Here is a 21,615-nt window from a genome sequence, read left to right as displayed (position 1 = left end):
AATAAAAGTGAGGAGGACACCCAAAATTATACACTCTGAAAGTGGTACTGGATAAGTGATGCTTATAAAGGTAGACAGATAACGAACGTAGCTGGAATTAAGCTTACTGCATAGTTGAGTCTGCAACCTAAATGCAGTATTATTCACATACTTGAATTCAAATTCCAGGTAAGCTGTCTCATTCCCAAATGAGAAGCTCCGTAACATTACATTATAGTTTCTCCCTCAACGAATGAAGCATTGTCTTACTTTAAGGAATAAAACGTGGCAAAATTCTGCTCCTGACAAGTAAATTTTAAGGAAAATACTGCGTGTATGATTAAGAAACATACTTCACTTATAAAGTTTGTAGGAATTACATCTCTTTATAGCTCTGGTCATCATTCTACATGATCAATACAGCAGAGTTCAATATTTGGATCAAGCAACTAGCTAGCGCATAACCATAATAAATCTATGTCTCTCAAGCAGAGCTTACACACTGAGGGTTGTAGAGCAGTTTTGGCTTTCAAGAGCAGACTGTTGAGCATTCCACAAAATTTTTCTCTGCACAAATGGGTTTTTTTATTCACCCAATATTTCCCTAAAACAGCTCTAAAACCTTCCCTAAAACACCCAACCTACTAGTATGTAATGGCTACAAGTCATAGGTCCATTAATCATTGCTTCTCTGAATCTTGGTTTCGTGCATGCTATTCTGTAGAAGTAAAATTCAAGCTCTTTACCTGCAGGGCAATGAAGACTGTGCTGACGTGGATGGCGAAGTATAAGATGGCGATTACTGTGCAAACTATCAGATCGGACTGTAAACGTTCATTCTAGAGAAGAATTTTAAAAAATCAGTAGTTATTTTCTGAAATGTTTGCATTAAATCATTTTAGCAATTACACTTGATGATTAATTTCTGTTATTTCTTTCCTTAAACAAGCCTTTTCATTATGAAGCCCCGTTAAGTCCCTACTTTGGCCAATTATTCCTTTGATAATAACAGTGCTCAAATGTTCAGACAAGTCACAAAGGTCAGGAAAATTTTGGTTATCTAGACGAAGAAGTTTTTATTGAGAAAAAGCCAAGGTTCCCAAAACCTATGCAGTGACACCTCCTGGAAGGAAATGCACGTACACTTTGACTGAGGACAGGTTCAAACTCAGATGTGATGTTCCCCACTTGTCAGAAAACGGTCAGACAAAACAGCAACATGTTAACTTAAAGAGGACACATGGGGAAAATGACTGAAGGAAACGAGTGCTTATGGAATTGCATCCTATCATGAGTTAGTGCCTTCAAGAGAACAGAGAGGAAAGTTGCCAGGGCTGGGTGTGGGGGGTGTAGGTTGGGGAAAAGCAGAAGGAACAAAGCATGAAAGCTGACTGGTGACATGGGTAGGCTTGAAAATACAACAATGTAAACAGGGGTATGAGCTTAGTAGTTAAATTATCGGACCAGCATCCCAGAGGTTGAGAGTTCAAACTCCATTGTGGCAATCTGTGACATTAAATTTAAATGTATCTAGCAATTTACGGGTTAGCCCAAGAATATGCTGTTGTAAAAACTCAACTGTTTCACTAAGGTTCTAATGGAAGGGATCTGTCACCACAACATGGTCAAGCCCTTGTCTGTGTCACACATATCCCAAGAACATATACAAAAAGCCGTATAGCTGAGAACCATTTCTAAGCTATTAAATTGCATATAAATCCAAGTGTAATTAATAAAAGATAAATATTACTTACAACAGACTGTTTCAGTTTTTCTGGTAAGGGGTCTTTTACCTCTGCTAGAGGGTCTTCAGGGTTCTTATCATCAGTATTTGGAAAAATTTTTGATCGCACCAAAGACCTATAATTTCAAAACAAACACAACAGTGCTTACTTACTCAACAACCTTTACACTCAAAGTGGATATTAACTGGATATTAACACTAACTAGGAGATCATCGCTGTTCACTCTACATGACTCATAACCCATTCTTTTTCCTCTGTGAATTATTTAAACATTTCCTGTGTGGAGATGCATTTAAGGTAAAACAGGAGAAACTTTGCCTAACTCTAAATTATATTTTTGTTCTCATAGCTATGTTCATTCTTTTTTGTCATATCAATAAAATGTCATAACCATAAAAACTTTTAGTAATGTGGGAACTTCAGTAAATTAAAAATAAATTTGAACAGAAAATTAAAAAGCAATCACTTTCTGAAAGAATACTGCAATAATCAAGGAGCATTTGGATAATCAGAGCTTGTTACCAAGAGTTAAGTTATAACCTGATTTACCTGGATGACAACACAATTAAGATTCTTTATTAACTATTTTGCAACAAGTGTCATAAGTATGTTCATTTTAGTTGCATTTTCCCGTCCCCTTGTTGCATGCTTCTTCTTGGGATACAGTTCCATGGTTGTTGGGCCCCCGAAAGTACCTTGTTCAATCGACCAACCTTCCTGCTAAAGTCAGGGGAGAAACTAATGTGGACCTGATGTCCACATCCAAATTTTCTAGCAAGCGTCAATGGACAGTAACTATTTGTAATCAGAACTCTGGACAATTTTCTCCTCTGGTCAAGGTGAACAAGGTGGTCAATTGTAGCATGACTGCAGCTTCCCAGGCATACAATTGCCTTTTTTTTTAAAGAAATTTCAACAAAATTAGAATTTTTATTAGGTATACATAATGTCAATGTTTCTACCATTTTAAATATAATGCAGCTTTGCGTCTCTGTGCCAAATACTGAAGATATTGTTATATGTGTATCAGATTTTCTGTTGAGGAAGATTCACTGTCAACACAATTTCCAACTGGTAGTACACATTCTCGCCAAAAAGAGTTCTTTGCGCTAAAAGCAGTTAAGCTTTAGAATATATTGAAGTGTTTCTCATCAAGTTAAGAACATGCTGTCCATCATGTCAAATCGCAGTAAGAATTACCATAAAATAGTCTTGACTCATGCTCCTCAATTACTTCCACTATCCCAATTGAATTAGCAAAAATTATCTCTCTCCTTGTTAAATATATTCATCAACCCCCATGTGAAGGGTGTGCACTTGATTATGGTCACCTTCATTCTTCTGAGCTTGGAACTATGATGTTATTTTAATTTGTTCATGGAATGCAGCCTGTAACCAGGAGCCAGTCAGAACCTGCTTTTGGAAAGAAAAGACATCACAGGGAAGCAGGTAGTTGATTGGCTGGTGAGTATTTCTTATTTATTTTATCTGGACTAGGTAATTTCAGTTGGGCAAGTAGAATATTTATTTAAATAATAAGAATATAGGGCACAGGCAGGACCAGAGACTTCAATTAAATTTAATCAGTAAAATAATTAATTATTTAAATGACCTGCAGGGCAGGTGATGTGTTCCAGCTGCAGAATGTGGGTACTCGTGGGCGCCAGTGTGACTCCAAGGCAAACACATCTGCAGTAAGTGTTTGTGGCTTGAGGAGCTCTGGCTTACAGTCATTGAGCTGGAGGCCAAGCAGCAGACACTGCAACGCATCTGGGAGGGGGAAGGTTACCTGGGCACTTTATTCCAGGAGGTGGTCACACTTCCTGGAATAGGGTTGTTTGATTTTGGCCATGTTCAGGCACAGGAAGGTGTGACTGTCAGTGAATCAGGAATGGGGTCAAAAAGGTAGAAGCCTCAGCCTTTGCAACTGCCCAACAGCTTTGAGGTTCTTGCAGCTTGTATGGACGAAAGCGGGGGCTGCAAGGTGGATGAGTGAACTGACCATGGTACAAGAAGCCATTAGATCTGGGGGAGTTAATAGGAATATGGTGGTAGTAGGAGACAGTATAGTCAGAGGGATAGACTAAGTTTTCTATAGATGAGAGCGTGAGCTCAGAAGGCTGTGTTGCCTGTCCAATGCCAGGGTTTCGGACATCTTCCAGTTCTGATGCAAGTTAAACGACTTGAAACACTAACTCTGATTCTCTCTCCACTGCTGAGTGGTTCCAGCATTTTCTGTTTTATTCCTACATTATAGTCATCTGTTTTCCCACTAAAATTAGTGAACGGAAATTGTATTCAGCAGTCTTTTTACTTGTTTACATCAATCCAAAACTGATTGCGTGTGACGCAGTGTACAAACAATTAACAGATGTGTGCAGCATTTCTCCGTTCAACACTTCACCTGAGTTCTGCTGAGTCTCAACAAATTAATGCCTCCATTAAAACACTGGTGAAGAATGTCACTGAAATGTGATTAAATATTTAAATGCTAATACTACAAACAGTAATTATTAAGCTGTTTCACTTTGGTTTTTTATGTAATGCAGCATACCACAAGTAATTTCAAACAGATCTGGCAGCATTTGGAGACAGAACTCGAGTTCTGATGAGAAATCTTTGGCCTGAATCATTAACTCTGTTTCTCTCTCCACAGATGTTGCCAAAGCTGCTGAGTATTTCCAACATTTTCTGTTCTTCCTTCTGGAGTTTTGTTTGCTTGTTTCACCTTTAGGTGGGCGGCAGTTGCAGACAATAGGTGGGTGAAACATTAGACGCACAGAAGTATCAGACTTCATTGGCAGAGGTATAGAATATAAAAGTAAGGATATAATGTTGGAATTGTATAAAACACTGGTGAGGTCACAACTGGAGTACTGTGTGCAGTTCTGGTCACCACATTACAGGAAGGATGTAATAGCTCTGGAGAGAGTGCAGAGGAGGTTTACAAGAATGTTGCCAGGGTTAGAAAAGTGTAGCTACGAGGAGAGATTGGATAGGCTGGGGTTATCTTCCTTAGAACAAAGAAGGCTGAGAGGTGACTTGATTGAGGTGTACAAAATTATGAGGGGAATAGATAGAGTGGACAGGATAAAATTGTTTCCCTTGATGGAGGATTCGAGAACCAGGGGACATAGATTCAAGATAAGTGGCAGAAGGTGTAGGGGGGAAATATGGAAGAACTTTTTTTACGCAGAGTGTAGTGGGTGTCTGGAATTCGCTGCCCAAGTTGGTGGTAGAGGCAGAAACTTTAAACTCTTTTAAAAAGTATCTGGATCTGCACCTAAAGTGCTGTAAGCAGCAGGGCTATGGGCGGGGTGCAGGAAGGTGGGATTAGAAAGGGCACCTGGGTGTCGGGCTGGCATGGACAAGATGGGCTGAATGGCCTCCTTCTGTGCTGTAACTTTTCTATGGTTCTACGTAGGCTACTCAGCTCCTCAAGCCTGTTCCTCAATCCAACTAGACCATGCCCGATCCAAATCCCTTGATTCCTTTACCCAACATAAAACTAGAAGACTTCAGTTGATCCATCATGCACAGCCATTTGGGGCAAGTTCCAGGTTTCCATCACCCTTCAAGTGAAAAGGCCTTCCTCATTTCGTACCTAAATGGCCTAGCTTTAATCTTATTATTCTCCCTTGTTCTGAATTTATCCACCAGAGAAATACTTTATCACTTTAAACATTTCAATAGGATCATACCTCAATCCTGTCAACTCAAAGAAAACAAAATCAAAGTTTATGCAATAATTTAACTCTTTAATCCTTGTATCAACCTAGTGAATCTGTGCACCATTCCGTGAGGTATGGCGCCCAAAACTGAATGTAGTGCTCTAGATGTTGTCTGATCAAGGCTCGATACTACTAAAGCATCTCTTCCGAATTCTAGCCCCATCTCATACAAAGGCTGAAATTCCATTCAGCCTTTTGATCACTTTTTGTACCTGTAATTGCTTTTAATGATTTGTGTACAGGAACACATAAATCCCTTTGCTCCTCCAGTTTCTAATCTCTCACTATTTAGAAAATATTTTGTTTTCAGATTAAAACCTCTCAGTGGCCAACACTTCACAGCACCTGCCACAGCTTTTCCCATTCAGTTTACAAACCATTGCAACTTTTTGCTGCCATCTACACAACTAATTTAGTGTCATTTGTAAATCTGGCATACAACTCAATTACTTCATCAAAGTCATTTAAAATTGGTGGAAATGCTGAGGCTCCAGTCCAGATCCCCAATTAACGCCACATTATCACCTCTCGCCAGACAGGGAACAACCACGTTATCCATCTTCTCTATCTCCTGCCTCCCAGCCAATTCTCAACCCACATCGCAAGATTATCTCAAATTCCATGCAATCTCATTTCTGCTAATAATTCCTCATCAAAAATCTCAACAAATGCCTTCTGGAAGTCTATGTAGACAACCTGTGTAGACACCCCCTTATCCACTGAAGGAAGAATCTGTTATAAACATGCTTAAAAATAAGAAATTTAATACAAAAGCAAAATATTGTGGATGCTGGCAATCTGAATAATATAATGTATCAAAACAACTTTAATAATGGCTAAACCACAATAAATTGCAATTGAGAACAGGGACATTAACATACATAAACTACCAGACAAAAGCAACTTGTAACCAAGGACAATACTCGAGTTGCTATAGAATCAACAGAATTAACTGGTACAGTCTTGAGATAAAACATCATTAATCTGCAGCAAATGGCACACATGATGAAGTAACCCTATTAAACTTTGAACTTATCATAGACAAGGGGTAATGGCATGCCTGAAGGAACTAGTAATTGAGACCTGCTTGTCAGCCTCATGAAGGAAATATGGTCATATAGAACATAGGAGCTAAACAATGTCTAGCTTTTTCTTTGCAGTTGGTTAGGACTGATGTCTGAATCTAACAGCAAGACGACATCTAAATATTCAACAGGCTTTGAGTGATTGTTGGTTTCAGACTCCAGAATAGGTCCAGTTGTGTTTCTTATTTAATTTGTGTAATTGTGGTTAGATAAAGATAATCTCTGTTAGAGATAGCACATCTGTATGTTGCTATTAAGTCAGATTCACGTTCACAAACCCTATTTTAAACATCCAATGTAGGAGGTATGAATAACTCTTACACCACCGTGCTAATGACATTCTCCAAACAAATCAACTAGGCGTGTCAGTAATGACCAATCCTTCATAAATCCAAATTGAATTAGATCAGCTTATATGTTTCCAAGTCACTCTGCCTCTGATGATAAATTTAGCAACTTTCCCACAATTGATGACAGAATGTGATCATTCTTTTTCTCAGTATTTTATTTGGGATGCAGTGTCTGAATGGAGCGGATTGCAAATGATCTGTTGAAGAACTAAATTTAGTAGGCCAGATAGTTTTTCTCACTCCATGGACTCTTGCACTATTGTGATTCATAACAATCATGAGGCATCGTGAGAGTTCCTAAGCCAAATCTGTCACATTTTGAATGCAAGTAAATAATCTACTTATGAATAAGGCAAGTGAGTTACTGCAGCCATGATTTGCCATCACAGAACTAACTGGAGCTAGAATTTCATTGCCTCCAAGGCTTATTAATGCGAAATAGTGGTACTATACTATATCTGGCGAATGAGACTAAAGCAGGCTGTTTGCAACCTTGGTGTCACATTTGATCCCGAGATGAGCTTCTGACCTCATTCATATCATCACTATTTCCACCTCCGTAACATCACATGGCTTTGTCACCGTCTCAGCTCATCTGCTGCTGAAACCTTCAGCTGTGCCATCACTACCTCTAGACTCAACTACTTCCATGCACTCCTGGCTGGTCTCCCACATTCTACCTCCATAACTATCCTATATTAGCTCCCAGTCAAGCAACATCAAGATTTTAAAATTCTCATCCATGTTTTTGAATTCCTCATGCCCCTCCCTATCTCTCACGTCCTCCAGGCCCATAACCCTCCAAAATATCTGCACTCCGTAAATTCTAGCTTCTTGTACATTCCCAATTATAACTGCTCCACTGTTGGTGGCCGTGCTTTCAGTTGACTAGGGCCCAAGCTCTGGAGTAGCCTCCCTACACCTCTTTGCCTTTCTACATTGCTTTCCTCCTTTAGCTAACTCCTTAAAAACTAACCTCTTTGGAGTAAGTTTTTGTCATCTGATCTAATATCTCCTTATGTAGCTTGGTGTCATTCTGTTTTATAATGCTCCTGTGAAGTGCCTTGGGATGTTTCATTATGTTAAAGGTGCTGCATAAATGAAGAAGTTCTTATTAGTATTGTTGCAATACCACTTCATACCTGCAGGTGACCCCACTAAACTTCCTCGGCTGCACAAACAGCAGTGCATCTTAAATGCATCTGCACACGTGTTCCAGTCGAACGCCACACTCTCACTGCAGAGGCCTGTCCACATTATCATACAAATGGCAACATGCTGACACTTCTTAAAAACTGCCCAATAAGGATCTAACTTATGCTGCAGTTACACTTTAGGAACTAGTCTCAGATCGATATAATACAGCTAGCTGCACTTGCTGAATTGAGGAATAAGGAGCTTAAAGCATGCATTTCGGCTGCTTAAAAATGTTGGGGTGGGACTATGAAAGCCATTGAAAAGTGAGTTTATGAAATGCACAGGTGGTCCAATCTACAGCTTAGGACAGAGCTAGAAATAAACACTTCGTAACTCAAAGCACTAGAAGTGGTCTCAGAATTTTCACCTCAATACACATGACAGCCAGAATGCATGATTGGATCCTCTGGTTAAATTGCCAGCTTCAGACACCCAAAACCACTTTGAGCCTGGTGTACACCTGGTTTATCATGAATATGGCCTGTGTGCTGTTGCACACAAATATAGATTTATGGTGCTGAAAATACTGGATATTAAGAATGTGCCAATATTTTTCTCTAGTTTATAAATCTCATTCCTCTGCTTGCTCTCCAAAATCCATTATAATCCCTCTTTTTGAAGCAACTGACTAATTCCTTTTAAAAGTAATTGATAGATTTTGCTTCAATCATCGTTTGTGGCAGAATTCCACATTCTAACCACCTTCAAGGTGAAAACATCTTTCATCTGATTATTTTAATTTTTTTTCCTCTTTATACTCTTGCTCTCTCTCTCTGATCAATGGAAACAACCAATCAGTATTTATTATATCATAAACTTTATAATCTTAGCCACTTATATCAGATGACCAACCCTTTAACCATCTCAGCTCAAGTGAAAAAAGGTTTATTTCTCAAGTCTCTTTTGTAATTGTTGTCTCTCGTAGCAATCCGAACTTCACCATGTTCATTGCTTTTATATTCTTCTTAAACTGAGGTGCACACAAAATTGTACATATTGCACCAACTGCAGCCGAAGGTCTTGTACAAGTTCAATATTATTTTCTTGCTTCTGTATTCTATATACCAAGATACAAAATCAAACTACTGCCACCTTTAATGATATGTTTCTCATACCATGGCCCCACTGTTCCTCCAGTCTATTTCAATCTTATGATTCAAGATGTACTTGATTTCCCTCTTCTTACTTCCACACCTCATAATTCTCTATATTGAACTGCATCAGTCACCTATTGATCCACCAATATTATTTGTCTATGTCCTCCTCTGGGCTTTCACAGCAAGCCATCAAAGCAAGCCAGCAATTTGCATATTTCTCAATTTAGTATCATCAAATTTCAATATTGAACCCTCAATTCCAGGTCATTCATATATATATATATATAGATATATATAGCAAATAAGGGTAGCTGAAAGGACTCCCCTGGAATACCAGGGCTTAGAAGCTCAACCACAACAAACACAGAGGAAACATTGTGCAGAGTATCTTCACACCAAACTAAGATGTTCTCTTCTCACTTCTATCTCAGCCTACACACTGACAAACTGCAGCTGCTTTCAGAAACGTTCACCTTTCTCTCTGCTTTCCCATCACATCAAAGATTAACCCTTGGCCCTCTCTGACATTTCAGGAGCTGAAAATATCACTGCCCCTGTGCCATTTCATGCGGATTTTGGCAGCCTTCTTGAAGATGCAGCATCACTTGATCTGACCATAGCTTAGATGGCACCATCCATACTTTGGATGGCAGGTTTGATCAGTTAGAAGAAACGTCTTCACATCGTAAATCACTGTGCACATGTGGAGGAGCTAGGGCATGGCCATCTGAAATGTCCTCAATGAATGCTCAGCAGTCTTCCACTTACCTCGCTGTAGACATTGCTCCTACGAAGTGTATCCCCAGTGGAATAGGTAATCCAGCTCACAAGACAGGCATGAGGAGTTGCATAAGGTTGATTCTTAATTATTCCTGTTAACTATTATACACTTGTGCAGTTAAGTAAAGTTTTTGCTTCTGGATTTGGTGTTGGCATTCATATTTGTAGTCAAGTGAGGACAAAACCTCAGACTTTGGACTGAAAGAAGGCAATTGAATGGCAGTAGTAAGGATGCTGATGATAAGGATCGTGGGATGTTTGTGCATTTGAGATGGGAGGATTGATTCAGGTGAAGCGCCGTTAGATGAGTTTCTGCCAGGGAATAGGGCACTAACCTGCAAAATGCACTGCTTGTGGTCCAAAACAAGCTGCACATCCAAGGAGTGGCATTCCGTTCTATTGAGGACTGGTGATGAGAGCACACATGACAATGCAGATGCAGTCTATGATATCTTGGACCCTAGAAAACTCTGCGGCTCAAGCGAAGCCTAGTGCTCTCATCCTTCGTCATTCTACCCATAGAAAATGTGATGTGTGTGTTCCCCCTGGTTTACAGAGCCTCGGTGACTTTCCTAATACAACATAAACTGAAAAATGTTAAGAGCCACAGAGACCTCGACATCCACAGGCAGTGCTGCTCCGGTCTGAAGCTCTAGAAGTGGCTCCTAAAGGATGCAGGTCAGTGATAGCTGGGAAACGCAGACACCTCACACATTGCTTCTCAGTGATGTTCAGTTGGGAGGAGTGTTCCCTGGACTCCCACTGTGGTTATGCCCTACCAGCGACACCCACTTCATGGGAAGTGGATGTTGCTGGCAAGGCCAGCATTTGTTGCCCATCCCTAATTACCCTTGAACTGAATGGCTTGCTCAACCATTTCAAAGGGCAGTTAAGAGTCAACTACATTGCTGTGGGTCTGGAGTGACATGTAGGCCAGACCAGATAAGGACAGCAGATTTCCTTCTCTAAAGGATGTTAGTGAACCAAATGGGTTTTTATGACAATCGAAAATAGTTTCATGGTCAGCATTACTGTGATCATCTTTCAATTCCAGATTTATTAAATGAATTTAAATTCCACCAGCTACCATGATGGGATTTGAACCCTTGTTGCCAAAGCAATAGCCTGGGTCTCTGGATTAGGAATCTAGTGACATTAGCATGACTACTTAATCTCCCCCATTCTCTTCTCCCAGCCGCTCTTGCTCTCTCCTGTTGTCTTTACTACTCATCTGCTAGCCACAATGGCAGACCTACCATGCCATTCATGACTGGAATAAAACTTTATCTGAAACAGATCAAAACAAGCCAGCACAGGCACTAACCTGCAAAATGCACTGCTTGTGGTCCAAAACAAGCTGCACATCCAAGGAGTGGCATTCCTTTCTATTGAGGACTGGTGATGAGAGCACACATAACAATGCAGATGCAGTCTATGGTATCTTGGACCCTAGAAAACACTGCGGCTCATGCGAAGCCTAGTGCTCTTGTCCTTCGTCATTCCACCCATAGGAAATGTGAAGTGTGTGTGCCAGCATTTGTTGCCCATCCCTAAGGCCCAGATTTCTGCAGTCCAAGAAACTATTATTTAATCTAACCCTCGCTTTTCTGCCTTCTAATCATCTGTCTAAACCTGTGGCCACATTCCCCTTAACTCCATGTGTAATTGCTTTCATCATGCATATTTTATATTCTACTTTATTGAATACTCACATATAAACAAAATCACAATATTTAATATATCTATTCAAGAAATTCTATAAAGTTGATCAAAAACCATCTGTATCTGGCCCCGACTGATGCAAGTGCTGAATAATTGCATCCTTTATAGGCTGAAGGGGCCTGATTTTGAGCCCCCTGCCTTTGAGGAGCAAGAGAAGTAAAAATAACACTAGCAGCTTGTGTGCCACTTTCCTGGCTCCATCTCACCCTAGGCTTTGTCCCACTTAAGGCCAATTAAAGGAGGCCAATTGGGATTTTCCAGTCAGCCTCAGCTTCTCAGAGGTGGCAGAGTCCAGTTTATCTGCCTGGAGGCAGCCTCATGGCAGCAAAATGCACCGGACAAGCTTAAATGGCCCCCCTGTCTATCTGGGTGCATCACCAGACAAAGGTCATCCTGTGAAAGGGATCCCACTTCCCACAGTATTCACCTGGCTGCAAAGGCCATTTTAAATTTTGTTTAAAAAGGTTAAAGAGAGGGTGCCTCCATTTTGAAGTGCCCTCTCCCTCACTTACCTGCCAGAGCATTCTGTTACTGCTATCAAGCTGGAAGGTCTGTGACTGGCTCTCCAGCTTGGAGAGCCCACTCTGGGAAAAATCACATTGAGTGACTGCTTCCCACGGAGTGCAGGTTTCTGACCCCTTTTTGAGCTTGATAATAGGGTTCAGAAGCTCACAGGGAAATTTCTGCTCATGTAGTTGATCAAATAGATTAGCCAGCCTACGTTTGCCCCCTCTGCTTTTGTTTGAAGGAAAACATCACATTTTCCATCCTCTGACATTTTTTCTCTCAGCAGAATTTGGGAAAATATGTGCTTATCAGAACCTCCACTGTTTCTTCCCTTGAGATTATTTTGGATAAAATCATCATATTCGTGGATACATTTGCTTTAAGCTTGAGCAACTCTTTTTTTACACAATTTCTTCTTGAATAATAACTTCCACTTTTGGTGGTAGTCCAAACCTAAGACCCATCTCAAGTTTGCTTGAATGTTTAATTGCTTTTTTATATCCCAAAAATTGGAATAGAACAGAGTGCAAGCAGACAGATAACTGATCATGTGCTACACCAGATGACTTGTGAAAACAGTATGTCACTGGTGTGAGCTTGTTTTAAGGCCACACTCATTATACATTCTTCAAGAGTAAAATTCAAGAATGTTTAGCTCCATATGCAATGAATAATTGATCAGTTATTCATAGATTTGTCAAACTGGGGAAGCAATCCACAGGATTTTCATCAACACCGCTGACCTGCCAAGCATGTCTGCTTTCATAATTGGATTTCGAGCTTTACATCTCGCTTAATACTTCTTTATAAAATTTCTACTCAAATATTGCCTTGAAGGCTTTTCTCCTGCAATAACAGCCTTTACATTCTGCTCTCATTCCAAGGCTATATAATTACGTGCTGCTTCTCCAAAGGAGAAAGAATATCTTGTAAATGCATACCTGGCTTTGATACATTCATTGTCACCCTGATGCCATGTTCTCCCACTCATACACACTGCAGCTACATCAAAATTTGCATAATAAAACTCCAGAACCAGAACACTAATTAGCAATTAAGTTATAATTCCAGCTTTAGAAGTTACACATTTACCATAACTTTCAATAACTGGAATTGACGCAAAGAAATCTCAATTTATGGCTGCAAGCAGCACATCTTTTGATGAAAGATCACTGCCTTAAAATTTACTAGATTGATTACTGCGATGATGTGGTTGTCATGAGGGGAGATTGAGTAGAATGAACCAATACTCTGGATTTTACAAGAATGAGAGGTAATCTCATTAAAACATACAAGATTCTGAAAGAGTTTGACAGGGTAGATACGAGCATACGAATTAGGAGCAGGGGTCGGCCACTTGGCCCCTCGAGCCTGCTCTGCCATTCAGTAAGATAATTATCTCACTAGACACTTCTTTTAAGACTCTAGGATGAAGTCCATCAGGAGCTGGGAACTTGTTAGCCTGCAGCTCCAACAATTTGCTCAGTACCACTTCCCTGGTGATTGCAATTTTGAGTTCCTCCCTCCCTTCCATTTCCGGATTTATAGCTATTTCTAGGATATTATTTGTATCCTCTATAGTGAAGAGCAATGCAAAATATCTGTTCAATTCATCTGCCATCACCTTACTTTCCATTATTAATTCACCAGGCTCACTTTCCATCGGCCCACTGCTTACTTTGTTACCTCTTTTCTTTTTTAAATGGCTTCAGAAACTCTTACTATTTGTCTTTATATTTCTAGCTAGCTTTCCCATGTACTCTAATTTTTCCCTCTTTGCTGTTTTTATATTCTGCCCAATCTTCTGATCTGCCACCTAACTTTGCACAATTATATGCTTTTTCTTTAATTTTGATGTCACCTTTAATTTTATAGTTAACCACAGATTGGGGGGTAGGGGGGAGAAGGGGGTGGCGGATGCTCTCCCTGGAATGTATCTATTCTATTTTTTCTGAAATATCCCCTTAAATGTCTGCCACTACATCTCTATTGACCTATTCCATAACCTAGTTTTCCAGTTCACTTTAGCTAGCTCTACTTTCATGACCTCATAATTGCCCTTATTTAAGTTTAAAATAATAGTCTTAGACCCACTCTTCTCTCCCTCAAAATAAAAGTAAAATTCAATCATTTTATGATTGCTGCGCCCTAGGGGTGTCTTCACCCAGAGGTCATTAATTAATCCTATCTTGCTGCACAGAGATACTGAGAGATGCTTTTGATGCTAAGAGGCCCGCTTCCCTAGCTGGCAAGTCTGGAACCAGGGGACACAGGATGAAGGGTCAGCTATTTTGGATTGAGATAAGAAGAAATGTCTTCAATCAAAGGATTAGGAGCTTTTGGCAGTCTCTACCCAAAAGACTATGAATGCTCAGCTGTTGAACACCTTCAAGGCTGAGACTGGTAGATTTTTGGATTCTACGGGGATATGAGGAGCAGGCAGATAAGTCGAGTTGAGGGCAAAGATCAGCCATGATCTTTAGTAGCAGAGCAGACTTGAGTGACTATATTGCTTAAACAAAAACAAAAAGCAGGTCTGACAGCATCTGTGGAGAGAAAGACAGAGTTAACGTTTCCAGAATATTGCCTATCCTGATCCTATGTTCTTATGACTTGATATGTTAATTTTGTTTCCATCTCTACAGACACCTCAGTATTTCCAGCATTTTTTGTTTAAATTACACCTCTACCTGGCCTGTGTTTTTTTAAGACAGTTTAAAGACTTATGATAAGAACTCTTGCTTCTTGAAATGGGATCACTTACATCAGTACACAGGGGTCACTGCTTTGTCTACTTAGATGATAGGAGAGAGCAACCAGGAGGCCACAAAAGACAGAGAAAAGAACTGGAATATGTTGTGCGTCCCAGGAATCCTGGAAGGTAGAAGTAAAAACAAAATTATTTCACACCATTGAACACAAGGTGATAGTTACCATAATCTTTGTCATTGTTGCTGCTCGTTAAATTAATGGCGACCATGTGATTTGATCAAAACTATACGATGACACTGTAACACAGCAGGATAAATAGTCAAGCTCTAACACCATTGTCCCGAAATTGAACTCGACTAGCAATATAAATACTATGGCTAGAAGAGCAGATCAGAGGTTAGGAATCCTGTGGCGAGTAACTCAGCTCCTAACTTCCCAAAGTCTGTCCACCATCTACAAGGCACAAGTCGGGAGTGTGATGGAATACTCTCCACTTGCCTGGATGAGTGTGGCTCCAGTAACACTCAAGAAGCTTGACACCATCCAGGACAAAGCAGTCCACTTGACTGGCACCTCTTCCACAAACATTCACCCCCTCCACCGCCAACGAACAGTGGCAGCAGTGTATACCATCTACAAGATGCACTGTAGGAACTCACCAAGGCTCCACCAATAGCAGCTTCCAAACCCACGACTGCTACCAGCTAGAAGGACGAGGGCAGCTGATATATGGGAACTCCACCATCTGCAAGTTCCCCTCCAAGCCACTCACCTTCCTGACTTGGAAATATATCGCCGTTCCTTCACTGACGCTGGTCAAAATCCTGGAACTCCCTCTCGAACAGCACTGTGGGTGTACCGACACCACAGAGACTGCAACAGTTCAAGAAGGCAGCTTACCACCACCTTCTCAAGGCAATTAGGGATGAGCAATAACTGCCGGCCTAGCCAGCGACAGCCACATCCCATAAATGAATAAAAAAATAAACATGATGGTTACTTTAAAGCGGACTTATTAAAATATTTGGATTCAACTTAAAGTTAACAAACCATCACTAATTGAAATGATCAGGTGCATAACAATTCATAAAACAAGCAAACTAGTAGAATAAAGCATCTCACAGAATCTTAATTGTTTCTTTTACAGTTAGGAATTGAAGAAGCTAGTTCTCCAAATGGTAAATCGTGTCTACCTAACTTTCCGTAATGGAATCATTGAAGTGGTGAATGGAAAAGGATCAGTGCAAACACTTAAAATAACTTCTCAAAGGCATCTGATGAAGCTCTTTGCTAAAATTGAGGACATAGAACTGGCGGCAATCTTGTGGCAGGTAGCAGAGCTGGGAAAAACGAGACAATCTCAAGATTGATGGGCAGTGACACGTATTCCCTCAAAGAGGGCCCTCGGTTTATGCTTTGTGTATAAATAAGCCAATTTTGCAGATGACATTAAGCTAAGAAGCATACTGAGCTGTGAAGAAGAGAGCAAAAGTTTCACATGATTATTAAAAGATTATGCATGTGGATATAACAATGATAGGTGCAGTTTAATGTAAGCATGAGATAGCATACTTTGGTCATAAAAATGGCATGGAGCTACAGCTTGTTGAGAAAGCACTGGGAGTAGATTAAAAAATACATTTTCAAAGTACTGATAAAAATTATTAAAAACTGGCATGTTGGTGCAAAGGCCAATCAAAAGGGCTATCTGTACACCAGATTTCATCACATGAGGTGTAGGATAACAAGAAGGTGTTACTGCAAAATACTGATCTTACTTGGAGCACTGTGCTCAGCTTTTGGCATTGCACATCAGAAAGGATATACTGGCCTTTGAAACAGTCCAGCAATGATTCAGAGTAACACTAGGGGTGAAGGAATTTAGTTGTAATGAAAGACTTTGGTGATGTACCCTGGAGGTGGGAAAGTTGAGCGATATTTGTATTCAAGCACTTCAAATGACAAAAGGATTTTAACAGGGTAAATAGAGAACGACTATCCCGCGTAATGGGGAAACCTGGGAACAAGAGAATATAATCTTAGAATTTACATAGATACTGAAAAGGTATGCTATTTGACTGTCATTAAGCTATTAATGTATATATTATTACTGGAAAATATTTTTCTTTTAAAATAGAGGTTTTAGTCTGTGGGTGTGTATTAATTGGATTAAAGCCAGCTAGTCCAGTTGCTTTAATGTGAACTAGTTTTGAGATGTAAGAGAGGTAGAGTGCATTGTATTTTTTGAATAGAGCATTCAAGAAGTGGGGTGAAATATGGCACCTAGCGAGAAGAGACCAAGCAATATGTTTATACTGTTAATAAAATTGGTAGTATGAAAGAGGTTTTATTATTAGAAGATGTGGGTTCAAAGAGGCTGGTGATACAATGGAAATTTACATTCAGTGAGCGATGCTGGTATAACTTCAACAGTTGTGTGTGTGAGAAGGAGAGGCAATGTAAGATCAAAGCCTATAACTGTCTCCACAGGAACCAAAGTGAAAGGAACCTTATTTTGAATTTGTAAGGTGAAAGTGCTTTGTCTGGTGTCTGGTTAAGTCTATTGGTTGTGGTTGCCTTAATGGAGATTAGTCTGGAAATTTGTTAAAAGTTATGATAGCAGTAAGTTGTAGCCATGTGTTCAACGTGTTGTAACTTAATAAAATATTTCATTTAGTTTAATATAAAACATCTCGAGAACTGATGGTCTGATTCCTGAATTTAGAGTTATGAAAGTTATTTAAAGATTCCCTCTGGGATTTTGAAATAACTCAGCATTACAAAAGGCTGTCTCATAACATTGAACCATTTCTCCTGTAGTATAAATTGTTGTGATCATCTGAAATTTGGCATTCTTGCATTTGTTGTGATGAGTGCAAGATGAAAACCTTCAGCAACACGTCTCTCTTTTCAGAAATATTCAAGTTCCAGCAAGCTAGGGGAATTGTGTCAAACCTGTATCAAACCTTGGCTTAGATCACATTTAAAGTACTGTGTGCAGTTCTGGTCATCATATTCTGAAAAGGATTTAGGGGCACAGGAGAGATTGCAGAGATAATGCCAGAAATGCTTGGGTCTGTGGGCTGAATTTAATGCAATCTCCCAAACCAAGTTCGGTGGCAGGGTCAGGGAGGGGAGAGACACTTAAGGGCCTCAGCCCGCTGCTGCTGGTATTCACCCAGCAGTGGGCACGGCACTCGTCATGCAGGAAGCATAAGAAACAAACCAAGTTGGGATTGCTTTCAGGTTCTGGAGAGTGAGGGTGGGGGGTACCTTGTTCAAAGGCACTCTGTGCCTGATCAAGGGACTCAGCATCAGAAAGCGGCTGGGTGGGGCGGGAGCGCCTGCTGACAGCCAACCCCCTGCCCTTGCTACCAACCTCTCCCTACCTCCCCCCGAACCTCATCCCTCCTCACCTGTGACCTGGCTCCCTTGGCATTCCAGGGCCTTGGGTGGGAGCATTATCACCAGCTACCACCACACCCCTGCTGGAGTCCTTGACCTCAGGGAAGGCCTTCCCCTGCCCAGTTAAGTGCCTGAGGGGTGCTTAATTTGGCAGGCCTTTCAAAAGGAGGCAATTCTTGTTGGCTCTCTAGCTGGCAGACCTCCATTAAATACTGTTCTATATATATTACAAAAGGATTGAAAGGTTGGGTCTTTTCTCTCTTGAAAAAAGGCTGAGGAATGACCTAAAAGAGGTCTTTAAAATTATGAAAAGTTTTCTTAGAGTGCACACAGAGAGAATGTTTCCCCTGTTATGGAAGAGAATAACTAGACACCATCAATATGAGATAGTCACCAAGAAATTCAATATGGAATTCAGAAAAAAAACTTCTTCACCCAAAAAGTGGTAAGAATGCGGGATTTGGTTAAAGCAAATAGTATAGGTGCATTTAAGGGAAATCTGGACAAGCATATGCTGGAGAAAGGAATAGATAATTACGATAGTGGATTTAGATAAGAAAATATGGGAGGAGGCTCGAGTAGAGCATAAACACCAGAATGGACTAGTTGCACCAAATGGCCGTTTCTGTGCCATATATCCTGCCTAATCTTATAAATGGGTTTGAACAGTTTCGATCAATAAGTTCACAGCAGAAAATTGCTCCTAATTTTGCAGTTATTGAAAATCGCACTCAAAGACCAGGGAATGGCTGCTCATAAGACTGAAATTCCAACTGTTAAGTGCTTGAAACCATATAAAGAACAATAACAAGGCTAACTCCCCAGTGTTAGAGGACTAAGTGAGGTGGAATTTTTTTTAATTAAAGGAGCCAAAAGCTTTGTCAAGTCATTTAGCAGGAAGTAGGATTCCGTGGCAGAGAGAAATTGTGGGTTTTATTGAAAGATGTGGTAGATGGAATGAAACACCCCCCTCATCGGTACTTATTTCAGAGTAGAGGAAGCTTTGCTGGCTGTTAAACCTAACTTGTTGGCACTGATTTCCCAAAACATTCCCCAGTATTAACATTCTTCACTTTGGTGAGCACAAAATTCACAAAAAAAAATCCTATACAATTGCTACTGATAAAGATGACCTCTACCACACAAAGACCACAGAATCATAATAAAAAATAAAACACTTACCCTCAGAGCACCATAACATAGTCCATATAACAAAGCTACTGCCAAGATACTGCGAATGAAGCTGTAAAGTGCTGCAAGGAGGTTTGTGGTAGCTGAAAAATACAAATGTAAGAAATGACTGAGTATTTTTTCTGTAATCAGGATTATAGATGTAATTGTTACACCGGTTGCCTTATTTAAAATTTATATGAATTGTTGCTTAAGCACAAGACACTTGAAGGTCAAGTGCAATAAAAGAAACTGGCTGCATCCAAAGTTCTGCTTCAGCTTTTAGTCTTCAAATTTCTAATTTGCAAGAAACAATACTATTTCAAAATTTTATGGTAATACATCCTAGCATTTCCCCATGTTTCTCCAGAACTTTTTGCTATTTCATACCACTATGCTTTCATCATCTTTAGTGCACTTAAATGCCAGTTTGGCTTGCTGTATTTTTCTTGTATTGGACATTGGAACACAACTCTAGGCTGGGACCCCAGGATAGTGCTGCAGGAGTTGTGCTATCTTCCAGATACACAGTTAAATCAAGGCGAAGTATGTCTGTTCAGGTGATTGCAAAAGATCCCATTGCATTATTCAAGGGAGATCAGAGGAGTTTTCCCTAATTCCTGGCTAACATTTATTCCACAACCAACATCACCACAAATGCACTAACTGAATATATATCTCCTTCTCTCAAAGTGAATAATTGGGTTGGGTTTCATTAGAACTTGGAGATTCAGAAGCTGTTTTAAATTACAAAGGGATGGACTCGCGCAGGCCTCACACAAGTCGGCTCCTTTAAATCATCATGTATAAACGGCTGGGCGGAAGAGAGGCTGCACATAAAATAAATCACCCATGCATTCCTAAAATAAATTAGAGGAAATATTGGATATGACACAGGAGATTTATGATTGATTCCAGAAACTAGGTCTAGAGCAAAGGGGCTCGGAAAATACATTAATGTAGGAGATTTAAGACAGAAAGCAGCAGGATTGAGGCACTGTGGTATGTCAGGATTACTGACTGACGTAGAGACCATCTCAATTTTTAAGAACAGATTAGATAAGTAGTTGAAGGACAAGGATATAGAATCATGGAATTAAGACACTATCACTATCCTGGAAGTTACCATTGATCACAAACTGAGCTGGACGAGCCATAAAAATACTGTGGTGACAAGAGCAGGTCAGAGGCTTGGAATCCTGAGGTGAGGAACTCACCTCCTGACTCCCCAAAGCCTGTCCACCATCTATAAAGCACAAGTCAGGTGTGTGATGGAATATTCTCCACTTGCCTGGATGAGTGCAGCTCCAACACCACTCAAGAAGCTTGACACCATCCAGGACAAAGCAGCCCACTTGATTGGCACCCAATCCACGACCAGAGAACAGTGTCAGCAGTGTGTACCATTTACAAGATGCACTGCAGCAACTCACTAAGGCTTCTTTGACACAACTTCCAAACCCACGACCTCTACAACCTAGAAGGACAGGGGAAACAGATGCATGGGAACACCACCACCTGCAAGTTCCAGTCCAGGCCATACACCATCTTGACTTGGAACTATATCACCGTTCCTTCACTATCATTGGGTCAAAATCCTGGAACTTCCTCTCTAACAGCACTGTGGGTATTCCCACAACAAAAGGACTGTGGTGGTTCAAGAAGGCAGCTCATCATCACTTTCTCAAGGACAATTAGGGACGGGCAATAGAAATGCTAGCCTAGCCAGCAACGCCCACATCCCGTGAGAGAATTTAAAAAATCGTGTGTGGAGGATAGATATCATCACAGGCAGGTTGAGTAGACTGGCTTTATCTCTTGTAATTTATATGTAAATCTATGCGGGACCTTGTATCGAAAGTTGGTTGTAGGCATTTGCCTACATAACAACAGGGATTCTTCAAAATTAATTTGGTGCCTGTGAAGTGGTTTGAAAACCCTTGAGCGCAAAAAAGTTGCTGCATAATGTAAGTTATTTCTTTTTTTAAATTTTAAAACAATACATTTTAAAACAAGCTCTGAATTGGTGCATGGTAGTGCAATACTAACCTAGGCTGGCATGTATGATAGGCGCACAGATCGGAACTCATAATTTGTTATGCTGAGTTACTTGCCTTGGAAGGAGATGCAGGCAA

General features: G+C 40.3%; 2 protein-coding genes across 9 annotated transcripts in view; one reads left to right on the top strand and one right to left on the bottom strand.

The window, feature by feature from the left end:
* LOC121292522 (polypeptide N-acetylgalactosaminyltransferase 11-like) overlaps positions 1 to 16,190 on the top strand; it is a 108,557-nt gene extending 92,367 nt beyond the window's left edge. Inside the window, exon 13 of the mRNA XM_041214610.1 lies at positions 16,053 to 16,190. The gene's annotated coding sequence lies outside the window, so the exon portion shown is untranslated. The remainder of the gene's footprint in view (positions 1 to 16,052) is intronic.
* pcnx1 (pecanex 1) overlaps positions 1 to 21,615 on the bottom strand; it is a 296,740-nt gene that overhangs the window by 62,374 nt on the left and 212,751 nt on the right. For all 8 annotated transcript variants that reach the window (XM_041214599.1, XM_041214600.1, XM_041214597.1 and 5 more), the window contains 4 exons: positions 19,493 to 19,584; positions 14,958 to 15,067; positions 1,734 to 1,839; positions 726 to 818 (listed from right to left, as the gene is read on the bottom strand). In XM_041214599.1, the coding sequence (XP_041070533.1) occupies positions 726 to 818; positions 1,734 to 1,839; positions 14,958 to 15,067; positions 19,493 to 19,584 (401 nt within the window). The remainder of the gene's footprint in view (positions 1 to 725; positions 819 to 1,733; positions 1,840 to 14,957; positions 15,068 to 19,492; positions 19,585 to 21,615) is intronic.

Source organism: Carcharodon carcharias, chromosome 20, assembly GCF_017639515.1.
Source record: "Carcharodon carcharias isolate sCarCar2 chromosome 20, sCarCar2.pri, whole genome shotgun sequence".
NCBI lineage: Eukaryota > Metazoa > Chordata > Chondrichthyes > Lamniformes > Lamnidae > Carcharodon > Carcharodon carcharias.
Note: the sequence above shows the minus strand (reverse complement) of the source record. Positions and strands in the feature narration are given on the sequence as shown.